The sequence below is a fragment of the Phragmites australis genome, chromosome 17 (genome assembly GCF_958298935.1).
Source record: "Phragmites australis chromosome 17, lpPhrAust1.1, whole genome shotgun sequence".
In the NCBI taxonomy this organism is placed as follows: Eukaryota; Viridiplantae; Streptophyta; class Magnoliopsida; order Poales; family Poaceae; genus Phragmites; species Phragmites australis.
The window spans coordinates 25429349-25451832 of NC_084937.1; the positions used below are offsets into that span (position 1 = coordinate 25429349).

General features: G+C 43.6%; 2 protein-coding genes across 9 annotated transcripts; both read right to left on the minus strand.

Moving 5' to 3' along the window:
* Positions 1-878: 878 nt before the first annotated feature.
* LOC133897966 (transcription factor TGA2-like) lies at positions 879-9275 on the minus strand. 2 transcript variants are annotated; one of them, XM_062338805.1, is made up of 11 exons: positions 8636-9275; positions 7320-7429; positions 6052-6104; positions 5723-5935; positions 5540-5584; positions 5334-5393; positions 5074-5151; positions 4884-4974; positions 4513-4784; positions 2812-3051; positions 879-1206 (listed from the first exon to the last, which is right to left on the minus strand). In XM_062338805.1, the coding sequence occupies exons 1-11, from the start codon at positions 8779-8781 to the stop codon at positions 1051-1053; spliced, it is 1464 nt and encodes a 487-aa protein (XP_062194789.1). In that variant the 5' UTR covers positions 8782-9275; the 3' UTR covers positions 879-1050. The 2 variants fall into 2 exon arrangements, with proteins under 2 accessions (XP_062194789.1, XP_062194788.1); XM_062338804.1 differs by having other exon boundaries at positions 2812-3054.
* Positions 9276-10464: 1189 nt separating this feature from the next.
* Positions 10465-20491, minus strand: LOC133897188 (ETHYLENE INSENSITIVE 3-like 3 protein). Of its 7 annotated transcripts, XR_009905869.1 has the most exons (7): positions 20091-20491; positions 17993-19968; positions 12220-12399; positions 11875-12006; positions 11697-11789; positions 11279-11429; positions 10467-11186 (listed from the first exon to the last, which is right to left on the minus strand). XR_009905869.1 is itself a non-coding variant. In XM_062337814.1 (4 exons), exon 3 carries the CDS (start codon positions 19834-19836, stop codon positions 17998-18000), a length of 1839 nt encoding a protein of 612 aa, XP_062193798.1. In that variant the 5' UTR covers positions 19837-19968; positions 20091-20153; positions 20283-20491; the 3' UTR covers positions 17529-17913; positions 17993-17997. The 7 variants fall into 7 exon arrangements, 3 of the variants coding, with proteins under 3 accessions (XP_062193798.1, XP_062193799.1, XP_062193797.1); XR_009905870.1 differs by having other exon boundaries at positions 10465-11183; positions 11875-12399; XR_009905868.1 differs by having other exon boundaries at positions 10466-11186; positions 11875-12399.
* Positions 20492-22484: the final 1993 nt, after the last annotated feature.

A 22484-nucleotide genomic window follows, 5' to 3' on the forward strand; every position in this document is an offset into this window, starting at 1 on the left:
TTCGATAGGAATGCTGAGAAATAGAGTTCTTTTTTTAAATAATCCCTCTATTCAAGAAGGTAAGCCGTATTTTATTTTTAAAAAAATCAAACTTTATCAGTTTTGACCGATAATTAGTTAAATTGTATACATGTTTAGTATACAAAATTTATTTCAATAGATGTGTATTTCAAAGTATTTTTAATATGATGTTAATTTTATAGTAATTGATAACATATTTAAAAAAATTAATGGTTAAAGTTTATTTTTATGACTTTTCAAAACAAAATATGGCTTATATTTTTTAAACAGATGAAGTATTTCAGTTAAATTTTCCTACCATGTGAATTTTTTTGTACGGATTTGTGCACGCAAAAATGAAGATTTGTCTAAATAAAGCTTCCACCATTAAAAAAAAAGATTTGTGCACGGCACTCCTCTCCGCCTTTGTCTCCGGCGAAGGCGAAGGTTAGGATGTCGGGTTCAACGGCCGGACTCCGAACCTATCTAACATTACGCCGCCCCCGGCAGTGGTGGCACTCCCGACTCCCGAGAGGCGAGAGCTGGAGGCATGGAGGCGGCGGCGGTGGCGCGACACGGCGATGACAACCCCGAGGCTACGAGAGACGGTGGCGTAGTTACGATGCATGTGCGCGCGCGCGCGCATCAATCACACGTACTCCATTGAGGCATTGGCCACTGTTATCCTGTGCCCAGATGAGCCGGTGACCCTGCAGGAAACGCATGCATGCATCTGGTGATAACATAACTAATTAAGATCATCAATCGGCCGCGTCGCCCGACCAGCCGACCGACCGATCGATCGATTATACCTAGCTATAGCTAGCTACTAGCAGCCAACGACAGTCGCTACTAACATTCTTTGATTCCTCGATCTCACTCTCTCTTCAGTCTTCACTAGCTAGCTACTACCTGCAAGGTCTGGTCTGTTCCTTGAACTGACGAACGAACACCATGCATGCGTCCATGGCTCCATGCATGGACGCATGCGTGCGTGCGTCCTTGCGATCGATGATCAGCTGACGGCGACGACGACTAGCTGTGGCCCTGCTACTCCTGCGGCGCCCTGGGGCGGGTGACCCAGAGCGAGCTGAGCGTGCGGAGGCGGTGGAAGTAGTCGGACACGGCCAGCAGTGACCGCGCCATCTGCCGCGTCGTCAGGACCTGGTGCAACCGGTGGAGCGTCTGCTGCCGAAGGTTCTCCGCCTGCATCACGCGTTCATCATGCAAGCATGCTGATCAGAAGCCAAACAAACACAACACACAAGAATAAATTAAATTTAAGGACAGATCAAATATCTATCGAAATCTGACGTTTCGCCGTCGTCACACCAGAATCAGCCACCACGTATTATATATGTATTTGCATTTCATATTAGGATTCATATATGATTAATCTATGTATATACAATGATCGACAGGCGGCTTAATTAACAGTAAACGCATTGCAACTTGCAGGAGCGACACGGAAATATGGAATATACATCTCCATTGATCATCTATCTCTCTTTGTGGCAGCCATGGGCAGGTGAAGGGCGGCCATGTTAAAATTATAGGGGTGGAGCCTGTATAATAATTATCAACAAATCTCAAAGGTTTACATTGTGGAGAGGTGACACATGATGAGATTTACCTTTTATTAGTACCATATTGCTAATGGATGTGAAGGTTAGGGGTTTCTCCTTATATATGTAAGGACTCCACCTCATTAGGTGAAAAAAAAATAGACTGCTAATTGATAGTATTTCTTAAATTGGGAACACTCTTATTACGTGAGTCTATACAAGAGTTAGGATTTTGCCTCTTTCTTTTTCTATTGCACTGTCATTGTAGTCTACTCTATCCCGGCATTGACGTACACCGGCAATCGAGAAAGCATGTCTCCAAAACCATTACTCTTAAGATACTGCACCGGGAGAGAACGAATAAGATTTTTGAGAAGCGCTCTGCGACTGCTAAGTTCTTCACTACGGCTCGTCTTTCCGGTCATTTAGGCGTCGTCCGTTGTCATCGTCAACAAATTCAGCGCATCATCAGTAAGATCTATCGTGCCATCAACATGGTGCGATCAGCATCTTCAGTAAACTCCACAACGCAGGACCCGTACATAAAAATCATGTTACTCGTATTTTATTTTCCGCGGTTCCTAATTTCAAGTATAATAGATCTGGACATATGTAGTGTTTTCATATATGATAATATGAACATGTTAGTTTATCAGTTTATATTCATAAATTATTTATGGATAAAATTAAACCTAAAACTGTCATATATTCTGAGAGGCCAAACAATGTGTGATCAAGGTTACCTACCCAAACATGGAAAGTTCAGTGAGCAAGACCTGGTGTGTCTTATCCTCCTATAAACAAGCTAAGTTCTGCTGTTTGCTAGCCCTGCAGATTTTTATATTCACATCTGCACCGTCCAGCTAGCTAATCCTTCACTGGTTCTCCGTTTTTGGGATGCGAGTGCTTTTTAATGTTCAGAACCTAATCCATGCGTCTGCTCTGCCGGCCGACCTGCACCTGGCGTGCTTGTTACATATATGCGCAGCATTGTTTAATCTGATTCATTATCTAAATTTTTGTCTAATCTGATTAATCAAGTGCACTGTCAGTCTCAAATAATTAGGTAAACCATCCACCTTCCAATGTACCTCGCTTCAACTAACGAATATACAAGTGCTTGATCGGTCCTTGTGTTGGTTGCAGCTCTAACTAACCCATTACAGCGACAGAAAATTAGGAGTGCTAGTAATACTGAAGCAAGATAATTAACTAATTGATGGAGGCATGCTTTGGGGTTACTTACTTGTCTGACGAAGCCCTCGAGGGTGGAGACCTTGTTCATGGCGGCGGCCATCTGGCCCATGTAGTTGGCGACGTTGGAGGTGCAGCTGAGCGCGTCGGAGACGACGGTGTCGGAGAGCGACTGGTAGAGCGCGTCCAGGCCCTGGTTCAGCGCCTCCTCCGTCTCCAGCGCCGACTGCTGCAGCCCGTACACGCCCACGATCTGCTGCTCCGTCAGAGGCTCCACGTGGCTCAGCAGCATCTGCTACATTCATCGATCCAACAAGAGCGATTCGTCATGTATACGTGACCAGGAGCATGCATGCATCCATGTAGATGTGACAGGCTGACAGAATCACAGAACGAGCATGCATCTTGACAATGCATGAGGTACATGGATATGTTCCATTTACATTTGGACCCACTAACATGACGATGATCACATGTAAGTCCAGGGAGTGAGAAATTTAGCTTGACCACAAATTTGTCATAGTTTTGTATTTATTTAAAATTGCTTAGGCCTATATCGAACTCATAATCTTTTCATAGCGAGAGTTCCTTGTACCGTCCAGTTCACCCAAAAGCTTAGTTGTCGATAAAGTTTGGATGGTAATATTACTTCAACAAGCGACCAGTAAAATTAACACTCGACGATTCCTTCTGCTTCTAGGCTCTAGCCAACAGCCGTGGCCTGAAATCTGTCCCCATTTCCACAAGTAGTAGAAAGACAGAACAGGGATCGAGTTGCTCATCCTGGCATTACTACAGCCGCGAAATTCATACCTAGATCTCGTGCTGCATACATGCGCCGCGAATATGGCGGAGCATGCCTGCACGGATCGATCGACACAGATTGACGAGGGCCCAGGGAGCTAGCTGCTTTAAACTTAATGCCCTGGAGATCGCCCGGTCCGGTTCCATGGGAAGCTTCATGGAGCGCGGCCGGCGAGGGCAAGGCTTCCGCTGTCCGTTGCTGGAAACCGGAGGATTTTGGCCCTCGTCATGCACTGCCGAAGCCGGAAAACGCCCATGATATGCTACTTGAACCCATGCGCTAGGCAATGCCAGGCACCAACTCCTCTTGCACGGCTTGAACGCATGCGGTATTGCAGTGTGACATGATGAGTAGGAATGTAGGATCGAGTTCTAGATGTTTGGATGCGTAATAGGGTCATTGTATCTCTATCTTAATTCTTGTGCTCAAGTCCAAATGGAAATTGGTGTGACATGAGTATCTGATTAAGACATAGTTGACACAAGGTTTTGTTTTGCTGACCAAGGAAAGTTTAGACAACCTTTCTGTTTCGGGTTCAATTTTTTAGTGAGAACAGCAGGAAAGGACCCTTCTGTGTTAATATATAATTAACAAGGTGACTTAAAATGACACATCTCCAATTTAAATATATCTAATTTAATATATATATCTATCAGAGGCAATATTTCAAAAATATTATATGGTAAGGATAAATAACTATATGCATTGCTATTCCTGAATCCACACATACAAATTTACCCATGTAAAAGACTAATTTGTCACAAATACCAGGGCAAATGTTTTTGCAATAAGTTCATACACGTCCTCTCCTTGCATATTCAGTTACCTTTTTAATTTCTAATTTCATTATAAAACTAACACCCTTTAGATATACCTTTCCCCCCTTATGTTAAAGTAGAATATGCATGCAGTGCGAGAGTGAGGCGCCAGGCAGGGGCAGGCACGCACCTTGATGACCTCGGACGGACGGAAGCCGCCGAGCCAGAGGAAGCACCGCTCCGCGGGGCTTCTCCAGACGCCGGAGATGAGGTGGAAGACGTCGCCCCTGATGACGCCGTCCTTGATGCCCACCATCGCGTCCTGGTGCGCCATGCAGCTCTCCACGTACATCTGCAGCTCCCCCTCCGGCAGTTGCTGCTGCAGCGCCGCCCGCAGCTCGTACATCAGCCGGTAGTGCTCCTCCTGCCACCGCCCGTACTCCACGTCGAACATTGCCGCCTCTGATCCATGACCGACAGCTTACATAGTCAGCACAGGTATATATATATGTGTGCGAACTAATCCATGTGCATGCATGGACAGGAGAGGACGCGTAATACCTGAGCTGAGCCCGTCGATGCCGCCGATGGGGACGCCTTTGCCGGCGACGCCTTGATCGGCGAGGAGGCTGCTGTTGGGGAAGAAAACTCCCTTCAGAATACATATTTGCGTAGAGATTAGTTCAGACTTACTTCAGAAAGGGTCCATGAATATATGCATTGGGTTAAATTAATTAGTTAATTAATTTACCTGAGCTCTTGCAGTGTGCAGTTCTTGTTCGAGCTGAGCAAGCCTGATCCTACTGGACTCGAGCTGCTGGATGTAAGCCTGTTACAATGAAGGGAAGCAGAATTAATCTGCATAAGCGTAATCGAGGAAATAATAATTTGACTGATGGTATTGATTGGTTTTGATTTTTGCTTTTCTTTTCTTTTCGTTTGAACGAATCGGCACTTGTTTATTGTCTTTTCTGTTCTATCTTGGTGTCGGTTATATATAGATTCACTCACCTTCTTCCTTAGCCTGCTTTTCCTTGCTGCCTCTCTATTCTGGGCCAGCCTTCTCAGCGTCTGCACGTGCCAATTACAGGGTGATGTATAAACAGTAAACAAAATCAGCACAACAACATTGACTACTAGTAGTGTTCTTTCACAGTAGAATCCATAATTGATTCATTTATCAAGAATTCAGACTCGAGAGTGTCACAATACATTACTTTTGGGTCGCGTTCAGCAGTCGATGCGCCCCTCCTGTGCTCTTTCTACAGCCACCAAGAGATCGATGGAATGCGCATTAGTTAAATCAGAGAGACTAAGATAATATAATATCCAAAATGTGCTTGTGTGTGCATGGATCTGCCACTGATTTAAGTCGTAGTAGTTCCAAACTACTCACTCACCTTGGCCACCGGCTTCACATCCTTGATCCCTGCTGCTGCTGCTGCAGTCTCAGCAGCAGCAAAGGGTTGGTGCTGCAGGTGGCGGTGATCCTGCCTTCTGCTCCCTGCCAACTCCTCCATGGCTGCTGCTTGCTGCTGATGGCGATGGTGATCCGGTGACCTAGGCTGCTTGGATCCCACCGTCCCTGGGGACAGAACTAAACTAATCTCCCCCTACCAATCAGATTAAAATACCAAATCAAACAACCAAGTAGCAATCGTGCATCTGAAAAAAAAGAGAGAGAAGACAATGAGTGCTTCAACAAATGTGAGATATGTGGTTGCTGTACCTTCGGCGATGGCTCCACATGCATGGGCTGGGAAGGGAAGATGTTGAGTGTCTCTGCATCCATGAACAAGACAAAGAACAAAGCAAGGGCCTGAGAGTCTGGGGCGAGAGAGAGAGAGAGATGGCCATATACTCTCATCACACACACACATATATATATGTCTAGTGAACTCTGAAGAAGAGCTTGAAAGGCTGTGCAGCGTTGCATGCAGCATGCAGCAGGAACAGTCTTCAATCATGGCAATACTAGCTGGGCTGGGCTGGGCAGTGCCAGTCCAGCAGTGGCACGAGAAAGCTGGGACGCGAAAGAGATACGGGACTGCAGGGATGTGCACAGCTAAGGCGTGCTTGTACCGAAACCGAAAGAGAAGTGGATAGGATCGAGTCAAACATGCATGCATGCACAGATGCTGCACTGCAGGAGAGAGACAGAGAGGAGAGGGAGGAGGGCATGCATGAGAGAGAGAGAGAGAGAACTGTATCCACATCCACTAGCCAGCTACTGGCGTACTGGATGGAGAATTGGAGATCATCCCCTCTGCGTGTACTGTTCTGCCTCGGGCACATGCAGCTCGATCGCCAGGAAATCATTGAGCAGTCCGTTACATGTCGCAGTCCGACCGGCCGGGGGTAGGGGAAGAGAGAGAAAGAGGAGAGATAGGAGGGGATAGGGGGGGGGGAGAAAGGAGAAGAAGTAAGAAACAAAAAGGCAAAAGCTAGAGAGAGACGGGGGGGGGGGGTGCTTTGTTGGCATCATGCGTGGACTTTGAGCATGTTGTATGTTCTTGCCGGCGATTCCCTGATCCTCCAAAGTGCTGCAGATTTGCAGCAGATCCTGGTCAAATGGAGTACCTGAGAATCTGCTTCAGGCCCGCCGACCGGCCGGCCGGCCATATCGTCGATCGTTTCTGATCTCACATGCATGACTCCGGAAAAGGATGCTCTTTTCTGCACTGCATCTGCATGCACCGATCGATCGTGAGGATCGGAGGAATCCCTGCAGCTACGCACTACGTATCGTTCGTAGTGCGTACGTCTATCCATCGCATATGTTTCTGGGCCTAGCTGCTATTACTATTAGTAGTACTACTACTAAATGCAGCAAAAAAAACCCAGTGACGGCTACTCGATCTACAGTCTACTGCATGCTGAATGCTGATCACTGCTCTGCATTTGACTTCCTGCAAAACTGGCCAAAAACACAGCAAGTGCAGTTGAATTCTGGTCAGATAACTGCAAACGCTAGCTCTCGCATGCAGATACACTTACGCCTTTGCTCTTGGTGCATGGCGCCATGGCTGCCGTGATCCAGGTACATGAACAACGTTTGGTCCAGATCTCCCAGATGGTCATAAGCTCCTGACGCCTCCTTGTTGCTCCTGCTTGTGCAACACAAAAAGGAAATCACCTGTAATAACTGATGTAACATTTATACAGATGCGTTTGCATGCACAGGATTTGAGGACTGAGAGGCAGGCACCATACATCATCATGAAAATCATGTTGCTATAAGCTAGCCGATGTATGTGTGTATCAGATATTTTTATCTCTGGTCCAACCTCTGCAGGATGGGAACAGGAGAATAACATGGAATCTTCTCTAGCTTGTAGCATTTACTTGAAAACCCAGAAAATATAGCTAGCTACTCTCGAAATTTCATGTGTGCAAGCTATGCTCATTGAAATAAAAATAAAATTAAAAATGGGCTGGAATATATCAGTTACATGTCCTGAATTACCTTGTTCTGATAACAATTAGTGCCCTTGGCTCGAAGATTTAAATGAAAGACTATATAGTGAGCTGTTAATTAATTCACATCTAGCAATTCAACTATGTGGATGCAATAACAAAAGTGCCAAATTTTAAATCTAAAGTTGGTTTAATAACCATGCATCTACCACTCTTGTCCTCTTAGAAGAAGGAAGGAAGAACAAGAAATCAAATAATCAAATCCAGTCTGTCATATCAAAATCACAAATAGTCCAACGATCACTCAATTATTTTTTTAAGGAATAGCAGAAGAGCTGCAATAGATTTGTTGCAGAATCAAAAGAACCACAAGAGTTCAGGAAAAAAAAAAAGCAAAACCAAATAAGATCAGTGCAAACGCAAGTAAATGCAAAAATTCAGTGCAAAAAAAGGCAGAAGCATAAGAATTAATTTTCCATCAGCTCGCAAAGGCAAAATCATCAGCATGCAAAATTCAGTGCAAGAAGGCCGGTGCCCAGCACTTCCTAGGTAGCTAGAACGAGCTAGTGGATTTGTCAAGAAAAAAAAACATAACAAGAAAAGGAAAGGAAAGAAAACTCAAAATCAGCGAAGAACCGAAACAATCAATCGATCAAACAAGGCACGACCGGCTAGATCAAACTCCAAGACACCCATCAGAAGAAAAGAAAGGAAAGAAAACTCAAAACCAGCGCATGCAAAACCGAAACGATTCGATGGATAAAGATGATCAAACAAGGCATGACCAACACCGACTAAATCAAATTCCGAGATACCCATCGATCAAGAATTCAAGAACAAGCTAGCAGAACCAGAACAAAGCAAACCAGCTGAAGAGATCAAGTTGTGAACTTTACATGAAGCTCGCGGCGGCGGCGGCGGCGGCATGCATGGAGGAAGAGGAAGACGAGGAAAGAGGGTGATGGTGATGGTGATGGTGGTTCATCCCGAAGGAGATGTTCATCTCCTGCTGCTGCTCCTTGAGGCTGCTGCCACTCACCATCGATCTTTCACAGGGATCGATCAAAGGGCTGCTGCTGCTGCTGCTGCAGGCGCACACCGACAGACACGCACACGCCGAGAGGGAGGCTAGCTGCTAGACATACACGTACGTGTATCTCTCCACTCCGGCCAGAGACCTAAATACGCTTTGACTTGAGAGGCTAGCGGCCAAGCAACACCTCTATCCCTCCACTCTAGCGAACTACCTCATGACCAAATCTTTCTAGGACTCTAGTCATTTGTGATGGCCCTTGGAACCTAGCTATCTAATACTAACAAACTACTTACTAGTAGTTGTGTTCTAGTGCTCTAATGCTTGCTGATATATCTCTAGCCTCATTCCTCTCTATGGATTCCAGGAAGGAAGGTGTTGAGCCATTGATGGCGAAACAGACTTTCTGTTTGGCTCCATGCTCGCTGCATCTAATGATCAGCCCGGCTTTATTTTCTCTTCCCTTCCTCTCCGTTAACCCACTCTAGAGAGAGAAGAGAGAGAGAGAGCAGGTGAAGAAGACGTTGCCGCCTTTAATTTGCTCTCTCCCTTTTGCACCGAAATACTTGTCCTTTCTTTATATGCATTTTCCACCCTCTGATAGAGCATGTCCAATGTATTTTTAAAAATTCAGAGTTATTGGAATTCGGAACAACCGATAGAGTGCACGTAGGCCACGCAATGCAATGCTGTAGAGAGAGGCAGACATATCCTTCTCACAGATGTCAGAGAACTTTTTTTATGGGGATTGTTGCAGAGGAAAGGGCATCCCTTCAGAGTTTCTCCCCATTTTATCTTTTTCTAAGGAAGTTTCTTCCCATTTTCACTTTCAGTAAAAGTCAATCGTTCATTCTACGTAGCAAAACAGTTTTCAAGTCGGCAGTTCGACGGACCGGTGCAAAAAAAAAGTGCATGGAAAGTTAGTCGGAAAAGGCACATAATAAAAGACACGGTGAGAAGTAAAAGAGTAGGACAAGGTGATATCTCTGGGAGGCGTGGTTTACCAATACCGTTTATTTTTATTAAAATTAATATTAAAATGATAGATGAAAAAAATTATAAAATAAAATAAATAATAATAAATAGATAAGCATTAGATATAAACATCAAGATAAATTGTACTTGTACACAAACATACCGAGTTACATTTAACTATCCTCTATAGCTTGACGGAAGTGCGAACGGGACACGAGAAGAACCGCCCGCCTGGCCATGGTCCAAAACCGGAGCTGCATGCACGCACCTCAGGCGCAGAGAGAGAGAGAGAGAGAGAGAGAGAGAGAGAGAGAGAGAGAGAGAGAGAGAGAGAGAGAGAGAGAGAGAGAGAGAGAGAGAGAGAGTTCGGTGAAGAGTTTGTATGTGAATGCTCTGTTCTGCTGAATTGCTGCTCTCGAGGCACGTATACTGTCCCATCTCCCAAAATCATCAGTCTGTTGAACGAACCCTCCCCACATTTACGTGGCCGCATCCTCGCCTCATTCTCATCACACCACATTAATTTCGCTTGAAAATTAATGGTATAATTTCCGTGAGATTCCCTTGAAATTCCTCGTTCCAAATGTGTCCTAATGTAATGCATTGGCAGAAAAAGTTCGTGAAAATTCTTGGTAATTTGTCCCATCGGTCGCTTTCGGATTTTACTTTCACATTACAGACTTGTCGAGTAAAATCAAATACTGCGGGTACTATTTATTTCATTAGAGTACATGGAATGCTATAAGTAGCAATTTATATGTCGTTACAAGTCATTGAATTGTACCTACGAATACATTTATGCGTACTTACAAGTTATAAACCAAGAATTCTCGCTCCAAATTCCCCAGAAATTCCCTTCTCAGGGTCCGATTGGAGCGCGGGATTTTCAAACAATTCGAAGTAAATGAAACAAGTCTTAGCGGATAAGACTCTGCAAAGATCCAGTTTTCACATAGTTCGTAGGAATCAGTTCAATTCTCTAAAGAATCGGATAGAATTCTCGCGTTCCAAGCCGAGCCTTGTACCCTTTTTCCCTTGAACATCTGAATCCTCCATTGGGGAAAAAAAACCCAGAGAAATTCTACTGTCACGAAATGCTACATGAGCTTGGCACAAAAGCGAATGGAGCTGTGCTTAAAGAAACTATTGTCCTGGCATGGAGTGATCAGAGCTGATGGGCGAGAGAAGGAATTCTGAAGAAATTAATGGGTGGTGTGTGTATGTATGACATCTTGACATTGGCGATCTCGATATGCCAACTCCTGAGCTCCTCTGCAACTATAATTATTCTTCGCTTGGTGTAGAGAATTGGTCTTTTCAGTCGTTGAATAGTTTGCTACTCATGTCACTTGGAGAGACTTGGAACAATCTGTGTGGTCACAAGCAGCCTCTTAAACTTACAACATGTGATCCAGATTAGAGAAGCCGTACGTCAACTGCTGCTTGATGCCGAGGAAACAGGAAATTCGTCAGCTTGCTACTTTGTTAGAAAACATTATATATGGTGCAAAAGAAAGTTAAATGAGATTACCGTTTTGTTCGCGGTGTTTCATAGTCCAGAAAAGTGTATTTGGAAAGTTTCCAGTTTGTCTAACGATAGTCAGATACCCAAACATACAGACGGATCAGAGAAGGGCCTAATAGCATGGTCATCTACTCATCTCTGCTACAAAGATTTGTTACTGCTGAGAAGGTAGTGAGAATAAATGATTCAGTGAACAATCGAGCGGTTAAAGAAACTGTGCAGACTAGTCCATCCGTTATTTCTTCAGCTGACGTGCAAGATGAAAAGAAGCGTTGAAGCCTTAGCCTGGCTGTTCCGTGTTCAAACCGAGGTTCTTTTTCGGTTGAAGGATTAAAAAAAAGAGTCTGTTGAAGAAGTCCCAATATATATACTAGCATTATTCAGAAATGCATACTATCATTATTGCAGTTGCCTAGCGACTCACCTCGATAGGAGCAGAGATGCTCTTTTGTCACTGGACGTGAAAAGCAAAAGGTTCTACTCTTGTTTTTCCTACATCCTTGGGTCATCCCGTTTTCTGCAAGAACAAAAGATTCATGTAACTACGGCTGTCGAGCATGCCAGTACAGTACAATATTTCCAGGTAGAAGTCAAACGGTTACCTGACACCCCGTTTCACAGCTCTATATTCTGCTCGCCAGAGCTCTTCCCTGGTCCAGTCTTTCTGAATTCTGAAACTCTGATCGCTTTATGCTCCAGCGCGCAACAGGCATGCCATGCATGTGACAGAATTGCTGCATGAGGATTATGATTAGAGGACCCCACAAATGTTGGCTCCTGCCATTTTGTGCACAAAAACCGCAGCCCAACAACTCCTAGGCCAAGAGAGATAAATCTTGTATCTTTCATACAAAAGAACATAGCTAAAGGAACAAAGCTAAAAAACAAAACCAGACTGATTCCACATCACAAATAACTACAACAGTAAAACACATAGGGAAACAAACCCGAAGTTCCATGGTGAGATGCATGAGCTGAGACTTGAGAAGCTGCTGAATGTAACATTTAATTTTACCACTTCAGAAATTGTGAGAAAGATATATTGTTCGCCTTACACAAGTACAGGAAATATCTCGTAGAAATGACTGCTCCAACTTGGACAAAGAATGATTTTCCCTTTGTCTTTCCTGAAAGCAAGCATACCAGACATGACGCCTCATATCTCTATCTCAATACTTCATCAGTTCGAATTTTAAAAAGATTAACAGCAGTCATGGCGTGGCTTGATCTCTACCTTTATTATTGAACAATTACAAAGACATGTCAACTTAGTCACTGGACAGCGGTAAGGAAAGAAATCATATATTTTGTAAGTCAAGATGACAAAATCACGAAAGAGAGTAAGGGTTTACACTCTGTTGGATATGTGTCGAATAATTATATGGAGTTGGTTACGTATAGAACTTAGAGTTGTATTAGCGATACATGGTGGAATCCTAGTAGGACTCCTGTCTCCAGGACTCCTCATAAATATGAGAGGAGGGCTGCTGTTTGTAACCATGATAACATAACGACAGGTTAGAGAACCCCGGGAAGCGGCCGGTGTTGCTAGTTGGGGAGGAGCGCCCGTAGTCATGTCCCGAGGATGTAGGCTTCGGTTGAACCTTGTTAACAAATATCGTGCCTCTGGTGTCGTCTATGATCGTGTGCATCATCTCGGTAGATCCATCCGTTGCATCCGCTGATGGCTTATTTCCTAACAAGTGGTATCAGAGCTATGGTTGAATTGGATCTAGAGACGTTGCATCAAAGATCACGTGGAGGTGCGAGGATTATGCTCCTACAAGGCGTTGTAAAACACACGAGCAGTGCGGACGGACACGGCGCAAGGTGGAGTATAGCGGCGACTGGTGCGCATAGGCGGTATGCGTACAGCTGCGGCGGGTTGACGTGAGTGTCAGCGGCGGCTAGGATTACTATCCGAATGACGTTTTTGTGGACAACGCAGATGTCGTCGAGGAGTTACGGATGCGAGGTGAGATTCGCGGAGGCCGAAACCACGGTGGACTCGAAGAGGATCAGGAAGCTTGCGGGCAGGCGTGGGGTGATCATCTGATGGTCACAGGAGCACATGTGGGAAGCTAGCTGCGGTCGCGTGGCCGGTGGAGGTCGAGCGGCGCACGACATGAGGAGAGGCAGTCGACCAGTTGACCAGACCTCAGGCCGGTGTTACGGTGCTCGATGATGAGCATTGACTGTCGATGGTGTTTTGTCGTGATGCACACGGCGACTGATAAGAGTTCGAGAGTGGTGGCCGGACAGTTTGCGGGCACATGGCAGACAGTCCGAGGAAGGCTGACGGACAGTTCACTTGGAGGGTGAACATACCGTGGTGCGGGGCGGATAGGCTGGTGGCGACAGGCCAGTCATACGGCAGGTAGCGGAGATGAAGAGACTGACAACAATGACATAGGAGCGTGAGGGCTGGTGGTGCTTATTCTCTGTGGCGTGGCAACACGTGGCGTGAGCTCAGGATGCATGATGGCATTGGAGAGGGCTTACGTGTTTCCAAATCAGCAAGGGTGCGGCTCGATTCGAGTTGTACGCGTACGGATTTCTGAAGTGTGGATCGATGGGCGTGAAGAATCTTCAAGGCCTGAATTGGAAGGAAGTATAGATTGTGGAGATCTTTACTTGCAACTGGAGTAATTTGGTTGGTCTAGGACTGCAGGAGGCTACGGTGTAAGACGTCAGAGAATCATAACCTAAACAGTCAGGTAATGGAGCAATGCTAATATGTCAATTTCTATGTGTGACTTAGAAAGCAACAGTAAAGTTCTCAATATCAAGAAGCAGTCAATTGGGAGTGTGGATGTCAGATTCAGTTGGTTTTTTCATATGACGCCCAACAGGGAGCGGTTTTTTCTTCATGAAGTCTGATGATTTTGGTTTTATCTACTTATGTGACGACGTGGGCTACCGTGCTGTTAGAGTAAGGTGCTATCAAAATCAAGATCTATAATAGAGTTGTGTGCTTCAGGGAGTCAGGCATGTGTCAAGGCTAACAAGAAATCTGATTTCGCTCAAAGAGGTTGTGTTGATAAAAGAGAAATATGCTCTGTTGCAAGTGGAGTCATAGAGTCTGAAGTTGCAGGGATAGCAGAGTCTCTAGAAGGTGGTGAGTCTAAGTAAAACTCATCAGCCAGCTCTCGTTGAGCGGCAAATGCGACAACTCAAGTCCGGTGTACATGGAGGTTCACGCATGATGGCTTCAAGATGGCAAATTATTCGTCAAGGTGGAGTTTGTTGGATATGTGTCGAATAATCGTACGGAGTTGATTACGTATAGAACTTAGAGCTGTATTAGCGATACATGGTGGAATCCTAGTAGGACTCTAATAGAATCCTAGTAGGACTCCTCATAAATATGAGAAGAGGGTTGTTGTTTGTAACCATGACAACATAGCGACAGGTTCGCAGGAGGGCAGCGAGTCTGTGGGAACCCTGGGAAGCGGCCGGTGTTGCTAGTTAGGAATGAGCGCTTGTAGTCATGCCCCGAGATGTAGGCTTCGGCTGAACCTTGTTAACAAATATCGTGCCCCTGGTATCGTCTGTGATTGTGTGTATCATCTCGATAGATCCATCCGTTACTTCCGCTGATGGCTTATTTCTTAACACACTCGAACGCTGGGATCACTGTAAAACTTCAGTGGTAAAGCAAGCAACATGTTTCTTTTGTTTATTTGACAACAAAGCAGAACAAGTGATTGCCAGTTACAGGCTGTAATGGGTAATAGAATTTCTTTACAAAATATTTATCACAATCAAACAACTACTCCCAACTTAAGTGCCCTTATTTTATTGTATCATTGTGAAACTTCAGTGGTAAAGCAAGCAACATGTTTCTTTTTTTTACTTTGACAATAAAGCAGAAACAAGTGACTGACAGTTACAGGCTGTAATGTGTCCTAGAATTTCTTTACAAAATATTTATCACAATCAAACAACTACTCCCAACTTAAGTGCCCTTATTTTATTGTATTGTCGAGGTCAAAGTTGTTAGCGTTATCTGGTTATGTTTGGGCTAATGCATATCAAAACTGAAGAAACACCTATCTAGTCCAATCCAGTGGTTATTATTGGATTAGGTGCACGCACCCACCCACCCCCCCCCCAAAAAAAAGAGAATACTTTGTGGAAGAACACAAATAAATCCAAATGTTCATCTGCAATATATAAGAAATATTCAAAAGGTAAAATCTACTTCTTCAAGTTTAATATTTGCCCAATCATGTGAGGACTTTATTTTTTTTGGCAGTCAGCACTATACAATCATGTGAGGAAAAATGCTGGAGTAGCCAAACTGACATTTAGGATAATAGGTTGCGCCCATTTTAACTTTACAAATTAATATGTCCTTGATATTTTGTTCCCACAAGTCTGCCATATTGCTTGCTTAAGGTTTTGATTTATCACTTGCAGTGTAGTCCATAATTAGACATGTTAGCTTAAATTTGTCAATTGTGGATAATGTTATCAGACAAAGATTATACATTTCTTACTTTGGCAACTGTCAATCACTGTAGTTACTAATCTTTCAATAGTCATCATTCATCAACTTCTGTGCACCCCTGAAGCTTCTGTAAACTCATTCGTCTTCAGAATATTTCACAGTTCAGGAGAAAATGTAAGAATCGCTTTTGAGTAATTATGTACTATAATTCGTGCATCCAACCTCTTAAAAAATTCGACACTAATTTACACAAATGTATTAATATTTGTCACACGGAAATGCTGTTAGCAGATTTATCATAACAAAAATACTTCAATATCGATGTATATTGAAAAGTTATTGGCAATATACAGTTAGAAAAGGTAACCGTCACTGGTTCAATGGTCTGTATTTGCCAATTGGGGGTCATGTTGGATGTCCAAAACAAGTAAAAGTGAATGGAGGGAATATTACGTAAATGCAATCCTTTTTACCTTAATACAGTAGTTAGTACTCCCTCCAGTCACGAATACATGACATTTTGGACAAGATCTGATCTCCGATGCATAGCTTTGATCACTATTTTCTATTATGATATGTTCATAAAATCCAATAATATGTGATGCTATGAAAGCATTTTTGAAGACAAAACTACACATATGATTTTAAGGTTTCCAAACTAAATATTTTAAAAGCTATTGTTAGTCAAAATTTTCAAAGTAACATTGTATACAGGCAAAGCTACAAATGATTTGCTTTAGTAACAAGATCATCAATTTAGGGCTACCAGCCCAATACATAAATTGATGGATCTCTCTATCTGAAGTCTAAATCAGCTAGGTAACATTGTGACCATGAGCCCAGCTGAAAATATTAGTATAATAAAAAGAGTTTCCGATTGTGATATAAAAGTGCTTGACATTTAACATTCTTAGTGCTTCTGAGCGTGAGATAGTCTGCAAGCACATTATATGAAGGAAAACTGTTGGCAGGGTAAAAGGTTTGCCAAATAGAGAAAAATGGTGAACTAGATGTAGTTTGTTGTGAAAGAAAAATTATAGGAGAAAAGGTGCCTAGAGAAAGAGAATAAGCCTAAGAGGGTTAACTTTTATGACGAAATCACGTAATTACATACTCCCTCCAGTCCTCAAAGACTGCCGTTCTGGAGTTCAGCCCACAAGACCAAGTAACCAACACTAGAGCACAATTAAGTAGAAGCTGTTATGTGCATGCATTCAAGTACACTAATGAGAGAGAAAACCAGATTAGGACACCTCAAACGACAGTCTCTCATGGACTTTTCCCCCAAGGCTTTTACGACATTCTTTGACGACTGGAGGGAGTATAACACTATTTCGAAGACCTATAGTACAAAGGATATATGAAACAATAACACATATACGGTCTTCCAACAGAAGAAACTTCATACTTCTCAGAAATACTGAATTTGTACCACCAGCCATGCCAAAAAGTTCAGCAACAAAAGCCTACTGTACACATCTTCAGGGTTATCTCGGACTTGACAGTGCTAAATAGCACAAGAGGATAATATAGGCTAGTAGCCCAGTGGCACTTGCAATTTAGTTATAACCACCATTGTTACCAGTTGGTGGCCTGTTACTGTTATATTACATTTCTGAACTTTTTTGCACAACAGTGATTATTTCATTTTTTATTATTTTACGGTGTAATAGTAACACTTTTCACAGTGTAACTACAATCATCAAATGACACAAGCAGTGAACTTTGTTATGCTACAAACAGCATTTGTTCACTACATGAAATTAAACACAAGAAAAGATATACAGAGGAATGCCTCAACTGAAAAAAAAATTCATTATTGCATATACAATGTTGGATTCTCAACGTTTGTGTAGAGGTCAAAAGGCAATAGAGAAAGAGAGGATGCAGAAGAGCAAAACATTCATATATCACAGATTCAAATACTACAAAAAGCTAGTCCTTTCTTCACCAGATATTTTATCCAGAAAGACATAGGCATCTTCACCTTCCACATGTACAGTTCGGTCACTATAGGATACATTATTTCCAAAGAAAGCAAGTCAAGTATCACTCAGCATACTACAAATGGTCTCAAATAACAAGACCGGCAGCAAAATGAGAAGTTTAGCCTTCATAATCAAGTTAGGATGGTGATTCTGGGGAGACAAAATGGATGATAAACAAATGCGAGCAACCTCATCCTAACCTGAAAATGAAACGGAAAAATAAAACTAAATGATCAAAGAGAAAGAAGCAGCAAGCAAATGGATATGTAATGAAATTACCTATGTTATGTCCCCAAGTATTCCATTAAATCATCATCGTGCAGCAACAAATCATCAATATCTGGGATCGGACTACTGATACTGATATAGTCTAAAGGCAATCCCTCAAAGGAACTGCCAACAAACTTATCTTGTTCACCATAGAAAGGATAATCTATTAGCTGCTGCATGTCTCCAGGAACAGAAGTTGAATTTCCACCACCTATTATATGATCACCATAGGGACTATTATCAGCAGGTGCCCTGATACCCATGGGAACCACATGATGATCCATCATAGATAGTGGTAGTGACTGTTTCGGAGGTAAAGTCTGATAACCGCTGGGCAAATTATTCAAACCAGAATCAGCATCAACCGGAAAAGTATTTCCGGATCTTGACCAGGCACTGTCACTATTTTGGTAAGGTAAAGGCTGTCCTCCCATGTATATGCTTACAGGAGTAGCATTTGCAGCTTGGGCACTGTCGAAGTTATTAACCTCAGCACCAGGAAGATGTACCTGTACTTGAGCATCTCCTCTGTGCTGAAAAGCTTCGCTTGTATTGCCCCCATGGTTCAAGCTGGCAATCTGGTTAGCCATGCCTGGGATTTCTACTTGATCCGGTCGGTTCATATCAGGAATCAAATTTCTTGAGTTTTCTGGGGCGTCATCAACTATTTGTGCCTCAGGCTCAATAACAGTGGAGCTGTGACGTGCTCTTTTTCTCTTTGGTGGTTCTTTTGTTCCTACCTTGTTAGGAACAATTTGATTAGGGCGTTTATTGTAAGCCCTTTCCCTTCCTCTTTTTGGGGCATGCTCCTCAGCGGGCTGTGCAACAGGAGACAGATCTTGTTCATCATCTTTAGATGATGCAGAAAGAGGAGCATCCTCAAAACCATCAACATCATACTCATTACTGCTGCTGTGTGTGTCACCATTTCTGTCTTCTGGCACACTGTGGTGAGTAATCTCCGATACACCATTATCAGTTCTGTGAACAAGCCTTTCTTCTCTCTGCAGAACTCCTAGCCAAATCAGGCTCTCTTTTGCAGTCATTTTATCCTGCAAGCATTTCGATTTCCGTACATGATTTCTGATCTTATCAAAGCTGGGGGACATGTGCTTGATCACGCTGGTAAGTACACCAACCTTCCAAACCTTCTTAAGATCATGTGGTTTTTTATAAGGAGGGATTTGACCACTGGGAAGGCCCAAGGGAATCCACCATTCCTCATTCCCTGAAGGCCACCATGGGGGTGGAGTGCCCTTCTCCAATGGGTACTTGCGCTGTGGCGGGCTGCAGTGCTGCATCAATGATGAAAGCAGAGAACCCAGGGTGGCATCTTGGAGATCCATCAAGCTGTGCTGGTTCTTAATTCCACCGCTCTGGGCATCAGCAGCCACCAAGTTCTCAGACTCATATTTGGCAATTGCTGCCGGACCATTCTTATCAAACTTCACCTTCTCCTTCCACCAAGCTCTGATATTATCAGACGCGCCACTGACAGGCTTCCCTTTATTAGGGATGATCCCGTACACAAACCCACGTGCATTGCACACCTCCATCAGCTTGAGCATGTACTTAAGAATCCCATCCTGCGCCCTCGACATCTTCTTGCGCAGGGCCTGATCAGATATCTGCTTCGGCCTCGACTTCTCCAGCTCAGCCTGCTGCAGCGCAAGCCTCTGCTGCCGCTCCTTGATCCTCCTGAGCCTGACCCTGTCCTTCCAGATTCGCCGTGCCAGCTCTTCAGGCTCGATCTCCTCATCGCTGACATCGTTCTCAGTGAGGTTGTGGATGCCATCGATCTCAAAGTCTGACGAGTCACCCAACTCCGTCGCAAGCATTGCGAGTTGCTCCATTAGAGCTACCACTCTGGTAGATAACCGAGCCACATCAAACCCACCCAATCTCCAGTGGCTAGCTTCTCGGCACCATTCAACAGACGATCACCGCAACCAGTATCTGTCCGCCCAAAACGGGGACCTACCAATCTGCCAAAAAAAATTACAGTCAGTACGAGCAAAAAAAAATTGACGGAAATGTTGGAACACTCCAATTCCATCCATTCCGCCATTCGCTTGCTAATTTCGCATCCCCTAACAGGAATCCGTACCTTCCACGCCGACGCCGCCCTCGCGATTCGGGGGCAGAAATGAATCCGAACCAGATAACAACCCTAAAGCGGCGATAGGGGGAGACGGTTACGCGCAAAACTCATCCACCGCCCCCCGCTGATCCGCGGACATGCGGAGTGGGAACCCTAATCGCAGAAGTACAATCACCAATCAGAGAGGCCAGTGCGTACTTGGCGGCGAACGGGGAGGGCGACGCGGATGCGAGAGGATTGCTCGTCGAATCGATTTGATCTCGCTCGAGCGAACGGGGATTTGCTCGGGAGGCGGAAGGGAAGGTTCGCTTTTCTTCTGGTTTTTTTATTTGGGAATCGCTTCCGGGCGAGCAGCCAAGGGAGAAAGAGAAACGGGGGCGGGCAGGAATGGCCGGAACCAACGCGAGACCTCCGCTCCGCTTTTGTATTTCGGCGGATCCGCTGCTCCGGATCTCTCTACCGATGTTTTGTGGCCTTTTTGGGACAGCTGCCAAACGGTTGGGCTCCAAAAAGTCAGACCGCCCAGAATTATTATTGTTACTCTGCTCAACAATATCACTGCAAGCAAGTGAGGAACCATCTCGAGCTTCATTGGTGTGGGATTTATCTAGTTGATCGTATGGATTTGCTTGATTAAGGGTTTAGGATTCTACGCGTAGAACGACTATTCCCTCTAGTGCTGATCATCACTCTTATACATACTGTCATAGTTGGGATAAGGAGTGGAATGAAAAAGAGAGAGTCAAGATGGTGAAGATGATGAATTTGAAGAGATGAGGGAGATGACGTCTGCTCGGTATCTAAAATCGTTAGATACATACAATGCCATTAGGAGCTAGTAGAACTCAAGACATACTCTGCCTCTCTCTTTATCTAGTTTCTTTTAAAACACGCCTTATAAAAGCTTCAAATTTGGAGCAGGTTCTCGAGCAAAAGGACTAAAGGAGCTTAAGACCATTGCGCTATTTGACCATAAAAAAAAATTTATAGACTCATTCTGGAGATAACAGGAGGATTTGTCCGTGAAAATGTCAAATGCTAGACTTATGACCTCGCGAAACAAATGTTACACACAATTTGCTGCTGTTTAGATGTTTTGACTTTTGTTAGACATTTTCCAAATGTCATGTGCATTAGGTGGAATTTTTAAATCTAGTTTTTTTTTTCAAAAATGTTTTTTACTAATAGATCTATGGGGAAACAATATCAAAAAATAAACATTATACAGCACCATGACATTTGATGCCGTTGTTGAATAATATGATAATTGACGATGTGGTAACTATCAATATGATCTTTCAAATCAAAACTAGAAGATCATACAAGCCAGTTAGCACGACGTCGATTATCACAGAGCCGTGCTATTCAACCACGATGTCAAATGTCATAATGCTATGCAAAAAGAACTATTTTCAAAAAATATTTTTGTAGAGGTATATTCGTAGAATATGTTTTTAAAAGGGTTCAAATATAAAAAATCCTCTGTGTATTAGTCTCATCATTATTAAACCCATATGCACTATTCTACATGGCTAATTCACATAAGGCCAGTGAAAAAAAAAAAGAGACAAACATAACATCTCTCCTCAGGGCCACACATGTGTTGCTTTTTTGGGTGATCCATAAAAATAAAAAAATAAAAAAAACTGCATGTCCCGTTCTTTTTTCACCCTTGCGCTTTGAGCTGACTTTTTCCAGCTTCTGCGGTAAGCTCGTCGGAGCCTCAGACCATAACCATTTTCCTAAGGAAAATAACATAAGTTTATCGAATATTTAAGATGCTAATCCTAGACCTAACTGAGCAACTCAAACTTGCCGCGAAGAGCCAGTCTACTAGGGCAATAGGCTGCTACAGCTGCTGCTTGTTTGTTCATGCACCCATGGCCTGGTCGGCCAGGTTCCAACGAGCAGGTTCATTGAACGTGGACCTCCCTTCAACGCCAAAAATTCCGTCCACGTTCAAGGTACTTGGCACCTGGGCCGAGATGCGATCTGGTCGCTGAAATCGTATGGGCCCAGCCCAGACCTTCCATAAAAGGATTGGGGCCGGATATTGAGGCTGGCTCGCAGGTTGACCGGGTCGTGTCTATTGGGCTGGATGATCAAGCTGAGTGCCTATATTTTCCATTTTGCTGCTAAAGATTATTACTTCCGCCTTTCTTTTTTATTTATCCCTATTTACTTTTCGTGGTCTTAGAAGTGTAACCTTGAGTACTACTTCTCAACCTTATATCAGTACATACTAATCAAATTATGATTTTATTATAATATTTTAAAGTCAAATCTTATAATATGTTTTTCACATAGCCAAACTTGATAGATTTAAATATAATAACAAATAAAAAATAACAGCGGGAGTATTTAACATGTAATGCAATAAATTAGATGTAGCTTTAACGT

What these genes read in the sequence shown, in the direction of transcription:
- LOC133897966 (XM_062338804.1), bottom strand. Translation starts at nt 8,781, where the DNA reads ATGGTGAGTGGCAGCAGCCTCAAGGAGCAGCAGCAGGAGATGAACATC. An exon ending in CTGCTGAACGCGACCCAAAA is followed by an intron (nt 5,394 to 5,539) that starts GTAATGTATTGT and finishes TGGCACGTGCAG; the next exon opens with ACGCTGAGAAGGCTGGCCCA. An exon ending in CATCGACGGGCTCAGCTCAG is followed by an intron (nt 4,785 to 4,883) that starts GTATTACGCGTC and finishes GTCATGGATCAG; the next exon opens with AGGCGGCAATGTTCGACGTG.
- LOC133897188 (XM_062337815.1), bottom strand. Translation starts at nt 19,836, where the DNA reads ATGGAGCAACTCGCAATGCTTGCGACGGAGTTGGGTGACTCGTCAGAC.